The sequence below is a fragment of the Geotrypetes seraphini genome, chromosome 1, assembly GCF_902459505.1.
Source record: "Geotrypetes seraphini chromosome 1, aGeoSer1.1, whole genome shotgun sequence".
NCBI lineage: Eukaryota > Metazoa > Chordata > Amphibia > Gymnophiona > Dermophiidae > Geotrypetes > Geotrypetes seraphini.
Genome location: NC_047084.1, coordinates 380,586,032 through 380,601,284, shown reverse-complemented (window position 1 = coordinate 380,601,284; position 15,253 = coordinate 380,586,032). Strand labels below are relative to the sequence as shown.

At 43.0% G+C, this 15,253-nt stretch overlaps 1 protein-coding gene across 1 annotated transcript in view; it reads left to right on the top strand.

The window, feature by feature from the left end:
* The window catches only part of WRN (WRN RecQ like helicase), a 405,773-nt gene that overhangs the window by 14,370 nt on the left and 376,150 nt on the right, over positions 1 to 15,253 (top strand). Inside the window, exons 2-3 of the mRNA XM_033960777.1 lie at positions 5,392 to 5,507; positions 10,915 to 11,060. Coding sequence (XP_033816668.1) covers positions 5,392 to 5,507; positions 10,915 to 11,060 — 262 coding nt within the window. The remainder of the gene's footprint in view (positions 1 to 5,391; positions 5,508 to 10,914; positions 11,061 to 15,253) is intronic.

The window sequence follows — 15,253 nt, the reverse complement described above, 5'->3', positions numbered from 1 at the left end:
GCAACTCTTTTACAAAAGAAAAATGAAAAGAAACCAATTACCCAAATAATAACTGATACTGGCGATACTATATTTACAACTAATGAGATTTTACATGAATTTAAAGGATATTATGAGAAACTATACACCTCTGAGATTGTAGACAATAAAATCTCACATATCTTCTTAGATGAAATTGACCTACCTACTTTACCTACCTTGGCTCAAGAACAGCTCACCACTTCTATTACCCAGAGTGAGATTGTTGATACAATAAATGACATGGCCAAAAACAAGACACCAGGTCCAGATGGGTTTACTACTGAATTTTATTCATCTTTTAAATACATACTTGCCCCACACTTGCAACAATTTTTTACTCATCTAATTTCACAAGGATCTGCTTCAGGTACTTTTACTGAAGCAATCATCATTGTCATCCCCAAACCAGGAAAGGATCCTCAGTATGTCACTAACTATAGACCACTGTCCATGATTAATGTGGGCGCTAAGATATTTGCCAAAATACTAACGTCTAGATTACAACAAGTCGCACCATATATATCTGCAGATCAAACTGGATTCATTAATGGCAGACATTCTTTCGACAACTCTCGCACACTAGTGAACATCATTGCAGCATCTTAATCTTCAGCCAAAAAACTTGCACTTATCGGGCTTGATTCTGAAAAGGCATTTGATAGAGTGGAATGGCCTTTTATTTTTGCTACTCTGCGTAAATTTGATATACTTACGGAATTCATCAATATGATATCAGTACTATATTCAGATCCAAGAACTAAAATATCCATTAATGACCATCTATCTGATTTTTTCAAACCCACTAGAGCAGGGGTGTCAAAGGCCCTCCTCGAGGGCCGCAATCCAGTCAGGTTTTCAGGATTTCCCCAATGAATATGCATGAGATCTATTAGCATACAATGAAAGCAGTGCATGCAAATAGATCTCATTCATATTCATTGGGGAAATCCTGAAAACCCGACTGGATTGCGGCCCTCGAGGAGGGACTTTGACACCCCTGCACTAGAGGCACTCGACAAGGATGCCCGCTATCTCCGCTACTCTGTAATTTAGCATTGGAGCCGCTATTAGTAGCTATAAGAACAAATATAAATATTCATGTTTTTAAACTTGGGGATAGTGAAATCAAATTATCTGCATTTGCAGATGACGTTATGCTCTATATAACACCAGATTCTATCCATCATGTCATTAAGGAAATTGAGTCGTATGCGTAGGTTTCTGCAGAATATCATCTCTGATTGGTACAATTAGATGGTTTCTTGCTTTAATTAACTTCTGTATATTATATTTCTTGTGATTATTGTACATTGTTGTCAATTTTGTATATCTATTTCGGAAAAAAAAAATTGAGCAAACTCAAAATGTTCACTAAAAGGCTTATAATTTGGCACAATTAACCAGGGCTGAGAAGTCGGTGGATAAATCCTTCGACTCCGACTCCTCAGTTTCTGGTACCCATGACTCTGACTCCAGGTACCCAAAATGTCTCCGACTCCTCGACTCAAACTCCAACTCTGACTCCACACACCTGCAATTAACAGTTGCCAGACACAGAACAATGGCTAGATACATTATGGCTCTTCCATTCGGTCTGGCAACAGCCCCACGGAGAGTCAAGATATATAGAATTTTACTCAAATAAAAATGAGAAATGAAGCACAATAGATGTGGTCGCAAGCAGTAGATAAGTGCCACATGAAAACATGTGCACCTAAGAGAGAGAACAGGCAAGCAAAGTTAAAAAAAAAAAAAAAAGTGTTATTGAACATAACATAACATAAATTTTTATTTCTATACCGCAAAAGCCTTTTCAGTTCTATGCGGTTTACAAAAGAGATGGGCTGACTATTGTCAGTGAGCTACAATAGAGAATATTGTCATTAATGAGTTAACAATAGTTTCACATCAGTATTCTGCTTTGAAGGGATTACAAGAATTTTGTGAACAGATGGGTTTTTAATAGCTTTCTAAAATGCATATGTGATGTTGATATTCTAACCATTTGGCCCAGGTCAGGATCCCTGGAAGTGGCTTGGCAAAGGAATCCTGGCTGACTATTGTTGGACACTGCAACAACATGCACCGGCCACTGAGTACAAACGAAAATCAGCAGGAAAATACTTGTAACCATAGCGAACTATCACAGTGTATCAGAAACTTTGTGGATTAAAAAACATGTTATAGTCAATTAAAGATACCACTGTGCTTCTCAAAATTCCTACGTGATTCAGTCAGTGGGAAATTATATTTGTGTTTATGTTGAAGGGGTCTATCATAATCGCCACTTTGTTTTAAGGAAGCAAAACTTTGGGAAAAATTTATTGTCCAGTGTAATTTATAAGCTCGTAAGTTAAAATTAATTTTCAATGGAAAGGCTTCTAAGTTTGGCTGAAAATAGTTTGGCACAAATTTAAAAGCGTGGAGAGACATAATCGAAAGGGATGTCTAAGTCCGTGTACGTCCATCTCGCAAGTCGTCCAAAGTAAAAAAAACAGCTTAAGACACATTTTCGAAAAATACATCCAACTTTTTTTCGTTTTGAAAATCGTCTAATTATACAGAAAGGAAGTATCCAAATAGGATAGTTAAAACAGCATTTAAATGTTCAATTATTGAGATTTACTTCTTCAACGCACCAGGAGTGCAGAAGATAATTTGTTGCCATGTGCTTTAAAATACATTAAGAGGGGCATAATCGAAAGGGATGTCTAAGTCCGTTTACATCCATCTCGCAAGTCGTCCAAAGTTAAAAAGAGCCTAAGACGCATGAAAGATACATCCAACTTTTTTTTACTTTCGAAAATCATCTAATTATATGTCCTGCCGATCTGATCGTCCAAGCCACTAAATCGTTCATCTTTATACCACATTTTCATCCAACTTTCCGTCCAAGTCCAAAACGCCTAGAACAAGCTCTGTTGGATGTGGGAGGGGTCTGCAAAGTGATGAACTGCACACCCAGACATGGCACCTAAATAGTGGGGTCATTTACAGGGCACTGCTGTGAAGTTCTCCTTACTACAGCTCCCTTATAGATCATGGTGAACCCCCCAAACCACCTCCAGAATCCCACTTATCTACCACCCTAATAGTCCTTATGGCTGCAGGAGCCAGTAAATAAGGGTTTTGGGGGTATATAGGGGAGTGCACATGTTTAAGTATCAATGCAGTGATTACAGGGGCTTATGGGCATGGGTCCTTCTCTCCATGAGTTCCTAACCCACCCCCAAGATGACTTAAGCTGCCTCTGTGCTAGACGACTAGGCTTTCCTATGCCAGGCGGCCAGGTGATGATGGTCTGGAGACTGAATTTTAAAGATGTGATTAATATTTTTATGGGGGTAGGGGTGGTCGGTGATTACTGGGGTAGTGTATGGGGGTCTGTGTTATGTGTTTTCAGTGCTTATCTGGTGAGTTTAGGTGGGTTTTTGTGACTTATCCCAGTCCTGTCAACCACAACAGTAGGTCTCATATTACTCTTTAAATCAACCAGCTTTAGAAGAATGGGTTGTGAAAAACATTAGAATACTAAGAGCTCAAGTCATAGAACTGTTCCCAGAATCATTTTTTTATCTCTCCATTACCACTGGACTAAACCTGCTAGCAGAAGCTGTTCTCTTATTTACTGAAAATGCACTCTGCTACCACTCTTGAAATCTTTGCTACTTGAGTAAGATCAAGATGGGGCCAGTTCCATTTTGGGGCATCTGACTGAAATATTTCACAACTCTATTTGCCCTATTTGAAAACCCATGAGACCTTCTCTTCATTAGGAAGGGGTAAATTGACATCTGGTGAATTTCTCTTAAAAGGGGAAGATATCTTACCATTCTTTTAAAAGGAGAAGAAGGTATCTTGCTCTTACTCTTCTTTTAACCATGATAACATAAATAGTTTCAGAAAAGCTAATGAATAGAAAGTGGATCGTTCGACACTTATGCCAGCATCTGGCCTTCTTGTTTGCCACCTTTCAAAATCTTTTTTTGTGATACTGTAAAGGGACTTAAGAACATAAGAACATAAGAAGTTGCCTCCACTGGGTCAGACCGAGGTCCATCTCGCCCAGCGGTCCGCTCCCGCGGCGGCCCATCAGGTCCGTGACCTGTGAAGTGGTTTCTGACCACTTCTATAACCTACCTCAAGTTCTATCTGTACCCCTCTATCCCTTTATCCTCCAGGAACCTATCCAAACCCTCCTTGAACCCCTGTACAGAGTTCTGGCCTATCACATCCTCCGGAAGCGTGTTCCATGTGTCCACCACCCTCTGGGTAAAAAAGAACTTCCTAGCATTTGTTCTAAACCTGTCCCCTTTCAATTTCTCCGAGTGACCCCTAGTGCTTGTGGCTCCCCACAGTTTGAAGAATCTGTCCTTATTCTCTTTCTCTATGCCCTTAAGGATTTTGAAGGTTTCTATCATGTCCCCTCTAAGTCTCCTCTTCTCCAGGGAGAACAGCCCCAGCATTTTTAACCTGAAAAATTTTCCATACCTTTTATCAGTTTAGTCGCCCTCCTCTGCACTCCTTCGAGTACCGCCATGTCTTTCTTGAGGTACGGCGATCAATATTGAACACAGTACTCCAGGTGCGGGCGCACCATTGCGCGATACAGCGGCATGATGACTTCCTTCGTCCGGGTTGTGATACCCTTTTTGATGATGCCCAGCATTCTGTTTGCTTTCTTTGAGGCTGTCGCACATTGCGCCGATGGTTTCAGTGATGTGTCGACCATCACCCCCAGGTCCCTTTCCAGGTTACTCTCCCCTAGCAGTGTTCCCCCCATTTTGTAGCTGAACATCGGGTTCTTTTTCCCTACATGCATGACCTTGCATTTCTCTACGTTAAAACTCATTTGCCACTTTTTTGCCCAGTCTTCCAGTCTCGTTAGGACCCTTTGCAGGTCTTCACAGTCTTCCGTGTTTCTAACCCTGCTGCAGAGTTTGGTGTCATCAGCAAATTTGATAACCTCACATTTTGTCCCTGTCTCCAGATCGTTATTAAATATATTGAACAGTAGGGGTCCCAGCACCGACCCCTGCGGAACTCCGCTCGTGACCCATTGCCAATTTGAGTATTTGCCCTTTACTCCAACCCTCTGTTTCCTGTCCGCCAACCAGTGTTTGATCCATCGGTAGATATCCCCTTGCACCCCGTGAAAATATGTATTTTTGTGGATCATACAAATATCTGTAACAGTGCACACCAATGGAGCTTAGGCAAAATTTGGAAGAATAGTCAAACTTTTGAAAATGCATGAATTTGTGCTTTATAGCACTTAAGTTCATTTGGGACATAAAAGTTCATTAGGACAGAAATTGTAATCTGTCAAATAATTCCACTGAAACTGTTCCACTCATTCATTTTACACAGAAATCTATCACCCAGAAGAATGTTTTGGAGAATGGGCTTCCTTTCCTAGAATTTCATGGATCCATCTTGTATAGCTATGAAGCCAGTGACTGCTCTTTACTGTCAGAGGATATCAGGTAATAGAATCTCTCAGGGGCAATGCCTTCAAATGGGTTAGTTTTGTGCTTAGTATGACTGTAATGAACAATACTCCTAAAGTCAGCATATGTTCTAGGCCTTTTTTTTTCAGTTCAAAGAGAGTTTTATATACTTTTTGAATTATAAAGTATAAATAGAATCATATAAGTCATGAGACAGGAGATAATGTCCTTTTATGCTTGAAAGACAGAGATTGGGTTTAAATGGTCAGTATTCTCAAAGGAGAAGAGTAAACAGTGGGATTCCCAAGGGGTCTGTGCTGGGACTGCTTTTTTAACATATTTATCAGCTATCTAGAGATGGGAATAACTAGTGAGATAATTAAATTTGCTGATGACACAAAAAGTTGTTCAAAGTTGTTAAGTTTCAAGAGGATTGTGAAAAATTACAAGAGGACCTTGTGAGACTGGAAGACTTGGTGTCAAAATAGCAGATGACGTTTAATGTGAGCAACTACAAAGTGATTCATGTGGGAAAGAGGAACCCGAGCTATAGCTATGTGATACTGGGTTCTGTGTTAGGAGTCACTGCCCAGGAAAGTGATCTAAGTGTCATTGTTAAGGATAGGTTGAAACCCTCAGCTCAATGTGTGGCGGCTGCTAAGAAAGTAAACAATATTAGAAATTATCAGGAAAGAAATGGAAAACAAAGATGAAAATGTTATAGTGCCCTTGTATTGCTTTATGGTATGGCTGCACCTCGAATACTGTGTGCAGTTCTGGTCGCCATATCTCAAAAAAAGATATAGCGGAATTAAAAAAGGTTCAGAGAAGGGCGACAAAAATGATAAAAGGGATGGGATGACTTCCCTATGAGGAAAGACTAAAGCGGCTAGGGCTTTTCAGCTTGTAGAAGAGACGGCTTGGGGTGATATGATAGAGGTCTATCAAATAATGAGTAGAGTGGAAAGGGTGGATGTGAATCGCTTATTCACTTTTTCCAAAAATACTAGGACTATGGGACATGCGATGAAGCTACTAAGTAGTAGATTTAAAACAACCCAGAGAAAATATTTCTTCACACAACGTGTAATTAAACTCAAATGTGTTGCCGGAGAATGTAGTGAAATCAATTAGCTTAGCAGGGTTTAAAAAAGGTTTGGATAATTTCCTAAGAGAAATCCATAGGCCATTATTGAAATGGCTTGGGGAAATTCACTGCTTATTCCTAAGATAAGATAAGCAGCAAAGAATCTGTTTTGCTACTTGGGATGTAACAAGGTGCTTGGGACCTGAGTTGGCTACTGTTGGAAACAGGATACTGTGTTTGATGGACCTTCCATCTCTCTCAGTATAGCAGTTCTTATGTTTTATGTTCTCAAACTGAAAAATATTAAAAATCTCAATGTCTAGATTCCAGTCCAGACACACATATTGGTTCTTTGGATTAGTAACATGGAATGTTGCTACTCGTTAGATTTTTGCAGGTACTAGTGACCTGGTTTGGCTACCTTGTGGATGGGATACTGAGCTAGATGGACCATTGGTCTGATCCAGTAAGGCTATACTTATGTTCTTATGACATTATAGTCCACCACCACCTCCTTGACACCCTGTCCTCACTTGGACTTCAGGGCTGTGTTCTTTCTTGGTTCTTTTCTTAGCTGTCACATCACACCTTTAATGTATGCAGTGGTGGATCCTCCTCCACCACTATCCTATTGACCAGTAAGGCTATTCTTATGTTCTTATGACAAATAGGGGGTGGTGAGGGAGTATCTCAGGCATGGGTACTAGACCAGCAAGTGGGGGTTAGGAGTTAAAAGTCAGAGCACCTTAGGGCTCTGTCTTGAGACCTCTTCTTTTCTCCATCTATACTCATTCCCTTAGTACTCTGATCTCTTCCCATGGTTTTCAATATCACCTATCTGCTGATGACTCCCAGATCTACATTAATCCAGGCCCAAGTCGCAGACTAGCTGTCTGACATCGCTGCCTGAATTTCCCATCCCCACTTAAACTGAACATGGCCAAGACTGAGCTACTTATCCTTCCTCCTTAACCTACCTCTCCTCTCCCTCCACTCTATTTCAGTGGATAACACTCTCATCTTCCCTGTTTCACCAGCTTGCAACCTCAGGGTCGTCTTTGACTCCTCTCTTTCTCTCTCTCTGCACAAATCCAACAGACTGCCAAAACCTGTCATTTCTTTCTCCATAATATCACCAAAATGCGACTCTTCCTCTCTGAGCACACTACCAAAACCTTTATTCACATCCCTATCACTTCTTACTTAAACTACTGTAACTTGCTTCTCAGAGGTCTTCCATGTAACCATCTCTCTCCCCTTCAATCTGTTCAAAATTCTGCTGCATGACTTATATTCTGCCAGTTGCCATGCCCACAACACCCTTTTCCTCAAGTCACTTCATTGCCTCCTTATCCATTTTTGCATATAGTTCAAACTCCTCCTATTGCCTTACAAATGCATTCACTGTGCAGCTCCTCAATATGTCTCTTCTCTTATCTCTCCCTATACTTCTCTCTGGGAACTTCATTCATCAGGCAACTCTTTCTTATCTGTACCCTTCAGACTCCAGACTATGTTTCGTCTCCCTTGCTGCACCATTCACCTGGAACAGACTGCTTGAGTCAGAATGTTGAGCTCATTTTCTGTCAGTATTCAAATCCAGGCTAAAAGCCCACCATTTGAGGCTACTTTTAACTCCTAACCCCCACTTGCTGGTCTAGTATCCAAGCCTGAGAAACTCAATAACAGACTATGGACATTTCCTCCAGGAAATTGTTCAAACCTTTCTTAAAATCAACTACGTTAACTGCTCTTATCACAACTTCTGGCAAAGTGTTCCAGAGCTTAACTATTCTCTGAGTGAAAAAATATTTCCTCCTATTGGTTTTTAAGTATTTCCCTTTAACTTCATCAAGTGTCCCCTAGTCTTTGTAATTTTTGACGGAGTAAAAAATTTGATCCACTTGTGCCCTTTCTATACCACTCAGGATTTTGTAGACTTCAATCATATCTCTGCTCAGCTATCTCTTTTCCATGCTGAAGAGCCCTAATTTCTCATATGAGAGGATTTTCATCCCCTTTATCATCTTGGTTGCTCTTCTTTGAATCTTTTCTAGTTCCACTATATCTTTCTTGAGATAAATGACCAGAATTGAACACAATACTCCAGGTGAGGTCGCACCATGGAACAATACAGAGGCATTATAACATTCTTACTGTTGGTAACTATCCCTTTATTAATTATTCCTAGGGTGGAAGGTTTCATTATATTGTCTACAATGACACCCAGATCTTTTTCTTGGGTGCTAAGCCCACAAGGTGGATCCTAGCATCTGGTAACTATGATTTGGATTATTCTTCCCAAGGTGCATCACTTTGCATTTGTCCACATTAAATTTAATCTGCCATTGGATGCCCAATCTTCCAATTTCCTAAGGTCTGCCTGCAATTTTTCACAATCTGTGTGTGTTTTAACAACTTTGAACAGTTTAGTGTCATCTGCAAATTTAATCACCTCACTCATTGTTCCAATTTCCAGATCATCTAATATAGCCGCGCATGCGCACTCCCATCTGCGTGTTCCGTTTTCCGTGCGCTGTAGGACACCGCAGGTAGGAGTATAAATGCGCGCGAAGCTCTCTCTCTCTCCCCCCCCGAGGCGGATGTCGGCCGCGGTGGCTGTCGGTGTTTGCAGGCCGCGGCGGTTACAGGCCATGGTGGCTGCAGGCCGCGGCGGCCGAGCCTGGACGGCATTTAAAAATAAAACAGGCAAGTTTTTAAAGTCCGTATGCAGGCAGCATACTTCACGGCCGATGGCTTTTCAATTCCCCCCTGCACGCTGCCGCTGTACCTTTTAAAACCCTCCCCCCCAGCTTTGTGGTTAAGGCCTGGCTTCTTCGGGCAGCAGCAGCATTTAAAATTTGCTGCTGTTGCCGGCTTCAGGCCTTCCTCTCTGGCGGGTCCTGCCTACTTCATGTTTTCATGAAGACAGGACCTGCCAGAGAGGAAGACCTGAAGCCGGCAACAGCAATTAATTATAAATGCTGCTGCTGCTTCTGCCCAATGAAGTTGAAGGAGGAAAGGGAGCAGAGGGTGAGAAAATGGTAGGGCATGGAGGTAAGGAGGAAGGTATGGGGGGGAAGAAAATGCTGCACAGGGAAGTGGGGTGGGAGGGAAATGTTGCAGCACAGGGAAATGGAGGGGCAGAAAAAGGAAGGGAGGCGTACTGCTGGGCAGGGGGAGCAGGAAAAAGAGGTTGATGGACAGGGGAAGAGGTGCTGATGGACAGGGGTGGCAGAAAAATGAAGGGAGGCCTACTGCTAGACAGGGGGAGCAGGAAGGAGGTGATGATGGACAGGGGGCAGGTAAAACAAAGGGAGAAGGGCTGCTGCTGGATAAGGTGAGCAGTGATGGGGTGGTGGAGGACACGGGAGGTAAAAGGAAGGCAGAATGGACAGGGGGAGCAGGCAAGGGGTGGTGGTGGACAGCCATGGGGGAAAAAAAAAGAAAGACAGAAATACAGAAAGCGGCTAAGGAGAGAGAGAAAAAAATAAAGACAGACACACACACATATATTCTAGCACCCGTTACTGTAACGGGCTAAAAGACTAGTTTATAAATAAATTAAATAGCACCGGTCCCAGTACAGGTTCCTGCGGCACGCCACTGTTTACTCGCTGGTAGCGTATACCGAGAAATTTAAAGAGCGTAGCCCGGTGTGTTTAGAGTGGCTATCCGTTGCTTCCTCCACAAGAACTGACGCGAAGCCATGCAGGAAGCAGCGCGAGGCTGGGCTGGAGATCGAAAAGATCTCCTGCCCTGCACCGCTGGCCGCGATTTGAAGAGGCAGCGATTCAAGGCCTTCCAGTGAGGGAGGTAAAGTGTGTGTGTGGGGGGGTAAATTGTATAGGCTGCCCTAGTTTTACAAGCCGCACCCACTGGACCGGCTTGCAAAACCCATATATAGGCCGCAGCCTATATATGGGGAAATACAGTACTACCAATTACTTAGAAACATAGAAACATAGAAATAGACGGCAGATAAGGGCCCACGGCCCATCTAGTCTGCCCACCTTGATGTCCCTCCCCTACCTTTGCCCTGTGAATAGATCCCATGTGCCGATCCCATTTGGCCTTAAAATCAGGCACGCTGCTGGCCTCAATCACCTGTAGTGGAAGACTATTCCAGCGATCAACCACTCTTTCAGTGAAAAAGAATTTCCTGGTGTCACCTCGTAGTTTCCCGCCCCTGATTTTCAACGGATGCCCTCTTGTTGTCGTGGGACCCTTGAAAAAGAAGATATCTTCCTCCGCCTCGATGCGGCCCGTAAGATACTTGAACGTCTCGATCATGTCCCCCCTCTCTCTGCTTTGTGACTTTGTGATAGTCTTCATAATGTTGTCTTTTTATTGCAGAGTAAGCTTGCCTGAAGGAGCAGTGATAGGGTTTGACATTGAATGGCCTCCAGCTTATTCAAAAGGGAGTGTAAAAAAGGTTGCCCTGATCCAGCTGTGTGTTTCTGAGGAGAAATGTTACTTATTTCATATTTCATCCATGACAGGTTTGTACACTGCTATTTATTTTTTCTAAACTGTTAAAATTGTGAAAATATGAAGTCAGGAGGGGGGGGGGAATGTGCTCAGTTATAAAATGAACCGGTGCAAGTGATTGCTTTGCATGTGATATTGATACTGGGACCTACTTTTATCTGATCACTATTTAAATCTGTGGTTAATTTATATTCTGCATCTTGACATACCATGTTTCCCCGAAAATAGAACCTACCCCGAAAATAAGCCCAAGCATGATTTTCGGGGTAGGTCTTAATATAAGCCCTGGTAGTATGGTAGCAGTGTCTCGCTCTGGCGCACACGTGACTGTCCGCACAGTTGGCAGGGGGGTGTGGAGGTCTGTGCTCGCGTGCCTCTGTAACTGCAGCATGCAACTATAAAAGGAGTCTTGTTTCATTGCATGTGTGTAGAAGATAATGAGATGGGAAGGGAGTAGCTGCACGATCTATGGGACAAGCGTTTTGGATCACAAGAGGTTGCACGCATTCCAGGAAAATAATGTTGCATGAGGTGGTAGGGGGAAGTGCGCCAGGGAAACAAGGTTGTTGGGGGAGGGAGTATTTGTGTGCCAATGAGTTGGCTGCTTGCAGCAGGTGTCGCTGTCAGCATCAGTCCAGTCTGAAGGAGGTGAAGGGGAATGAGAGGATAGGCTTGGGGATTGCCTTTCCCATCCGTTAAAAAGGGGAGTGGGTGCCGTTTTCTGACGGGCTCCCTCCGTGGTATTGGAGGCTGTCAGGTTTTACTGAGTGGTGGTTTTACCTGGTTCTGGTAGAAGTAGCTCTGAGGATGAGGATGCAGGTAGTACAGTGGCCTTGTGACAAGAAGCTCTGCCCTACCCCACCTGACCACCCCAACTGTTCCAGGTTTGCAAACCAAAAATTTGCAGTTACTTACTGTGTTTCCCCCCAAAATAAGACCTAGTGCATTTTTGGGGCCCAAAATTAATATGACAGTGTCTTATTTTTGGGGAAACACGGTAGTATTGTGAAGTTATGAAAAATTTCAAGGGCCAATCTGTAAAACTACCACTTACTTTCAAAAATAATTTAAACTTTTCTTTGTATTTGATTATTTATCAACTTGGTGCTGTTTTCAAAAAGAAAAGATCAAAGGGTGGCTTTAGTCTATATCAGTGGTCTCAAACTCAAACCCTTTGCAAGGCCACATTTTGGATTTGTAGGTACTTGGAGGGCCTCAGAAAAATTAGTTAATGTCTTATTAAAGAAATGACAACTTTGCATGAGGTAAGTACCTACAAATCCAAAATGTGGATTATCTGAAATCTGAAATTATCAGAAGCAATTAAGGAAATATTTATAAACTATAAATCTTTCCTTAATTGCTTCTGATAATTTCAGCTATACACAGCTGAAAGCAGTACAACATGCAGAAAGTGAAAAACTATCAAAGTATCAACTGCAAGAGACAAGATTTTGGACCAACTATTTTGAGGCCCTGATTCACGATTCAAATCGGTTCACTGATTCGAATCAGTTAAAAAAAAAAAAAAATGGCCTTCTAATTCGGTAACTGACCCTCCTCCTCCCCCCTAAAGCAGGAGCGGCAGTGCTGCTTCTTGCTGGCCGGTGTGAAAAACCCAAGTCTGTTTCGGGGTTTGTCTATGACAAACCCGAGTCCGTCCCGGGTTTTGTCCCAGAAATAGTGAGAAAATACACTGAGCCCCGATGTAAGAGAGCTGATCAGGTAGAATGCCAATCTACAGAATTAGCTGACTACTGCTTAAATAGAGAGATTGGGTCTGATGAGGCATGGCAGGAAAAGGATAGGCAGGAAAGCTTTACTCAGTTTAAACCTGTTTCTGCCACTGCTAGAGGTTTACTACCTTTCCAGCAGCCTGTAATCAAAGGGAGCAGGCTAGTATGTGGAAAGCCCTTCCCCCACCCAGGCTTAGGGGGAGTGGCTCTCCACAGCTTAAAACGAGTCTCTTCAGAACAGGAAGGGGGGAGAGGCAACCAGAAGATGCTGCTGCGGGATTTGTTTTTGGCATTTACTTTGGGGGATCGTGGTGTGTGGATATGTGGCCTGGGTGGTGGCGAGATCGGGGTTGTTGTGATATTGCTTTGCTTGAGCTTTTTCTGGTCTTTGTGGCTACGGTTCTTTGGGGGAATAAGTTGGCTAGTAGGAGAGTGGTGGTTTTTGCTGATAATGTTGCTGTAGTGCAGGCACTTAATGCTCAATCTGCTCATTGTCCTTTACTGGTTGAGCTTTTGAGGCTCATTGTTTTGTGCTGTTTACAGCTTAATACCACATTCTCTGCTAAACATGTTCCTGGTTTCTTGAACGAGATTGCTGATTCCTTATCTCGGTTTCAGTGGGCCCGTTTCCGGGCTTTGGTGCCTGCAGCAGACGAAGAACCCGTGGTCATGCCTGCAACACTGTGGACCTGTTTGCTGGATCGTTGGGAGAGTTACTGAGGAATTCCTTGGCTGAGAATACGTGGAATTCTTATTGGTCTGGCTGGCGTCATTTCCTGGCGTTTTTGGAGGCCACATTTGCATTGGGTGTGATGCCCTTTTCAGTATCTATCCTGGTACACTTCTTGCTTTTTGCTAAGCAGCGGGGCTGGTCTGTTGGGGTAGTTCATGCCTCTTTAGCCAGCATAGCTTTTTGGGCTCAGCTGCTAGACTATCCAAATCCTTGTGCTTCATTTTTAGTTAGGAAATTGTTGGTTGGCTTTCAGCACTCTATTCCTGTTAGGCCTGAGCTTTTGCCTATTTTACCAATTTTATTGAAGCAGCTATGTGCTTAGTACCTCTCCTTGAAAACTGAACTCTGAAATCTTTCTTTAAAGTTTTGGAGTGTTTGTGTCCAACAAACCTGTGTGTGGTTTCCTTGCTTGTTGCCAAGCTGGGTAATTGTGTTGCTCTCTCTCAGCTGTGTGTGGTTACTGCAGCAACATTTCAGAGGGAAACAAATGTATAATACCTGATTTAACCAGGACAGTGTTTTGAATGAAAACTTCCCTACAATACAAGGCTGGGATAAGTTGTGCAGTACTTGTTTCTGAGCACTAATACTTTTCATAGAAAAACACCTTGTTCACAGAAAGGATACACTAAAGTAAAGCCATGTGAAATTCCTGCCTGTTTTTGCTTCTCAGTCTGCTGGGAGGTTTTTCTTTTCTTGTTCATTAACTAATCAAGTAGTGGTAATGCTCTTTGATTGGACTGTGGGATAAAATGTGAAAGCCTAAAGTAAATCTGCTCTGGTGAAGAGGACTGAGTTGTATTACACTGTTAAAGCCCAGAAGCAGGGGACTACACTTAAACCATTGCTGACCAACTTGAGCACTTTGATTCTAATGTTTTGTTTTCTTGTATGATTTCATGGAATGTATGTTTTCCTGCAACTGCAAGGCTGAAACCTGTATTTTTGGTTTATTGGGCCAGAATAAAGTGATTATTTTTCCATTTCTGACTGGAACTCATTACCTGCATGCCCTATTAGGCAGTTACCTTGCCAGAATAAAGTTCTGAAGGGTCACGTTGGGTCAGAGGTTTTGTCATGTCCCCGTGAGCTCACTGCGCATTTCAGGGGTGCGGGTGGGACGCCAGCCTCTGCCGCACCTGCTTTAGAGGGTGAGGGGGGAGGGTCAGTTGGGAAGTGCTGGTGTCTGGCTTCCCCCTCTGGCGTCCTGCTGGTGTTCGGCTTCCCCCCTGGCCTCCTGCACACCATTTACCTAATATCAGCAGCCTGTTGTATCTTATCAGTTTTTTTCCTTAATAACCATTTATCTGATGGAGGAAGACAGGATGTTTTGCCACTCACTTATACCAGTTGTCTTTTGCACATCCTCCTTCATATATTTCCTTAGACCCAGTTCTCCTCTCTCTCTAACCTCCCCCCCAGCCTATCTATAATAATAATACCTTAGTTAGCGCATGCGTACTATGATTGAAACTCTGTGCCTCTGTGCTTCCGTGCCGCATTAAAACTCATGCGCAGTACAATAGAACCGCTAACCAGGGAAGCGTGTCAGCGCACAATATGCTGTTGGTGTTCCAGAGCAAATGGGAACTGATTTCATTGGACCAGGGTCCAAGCCACACTTCAGAGGCAAAAGAGGTCAAATAGGAGAAGGGAACTAGGGACTGAAAAAAAGGGTAGGTGGGAGAAGGGGGCTGGAGCTGGGGTCGGTGGGGAACATGTTAGAGAAAGGAGC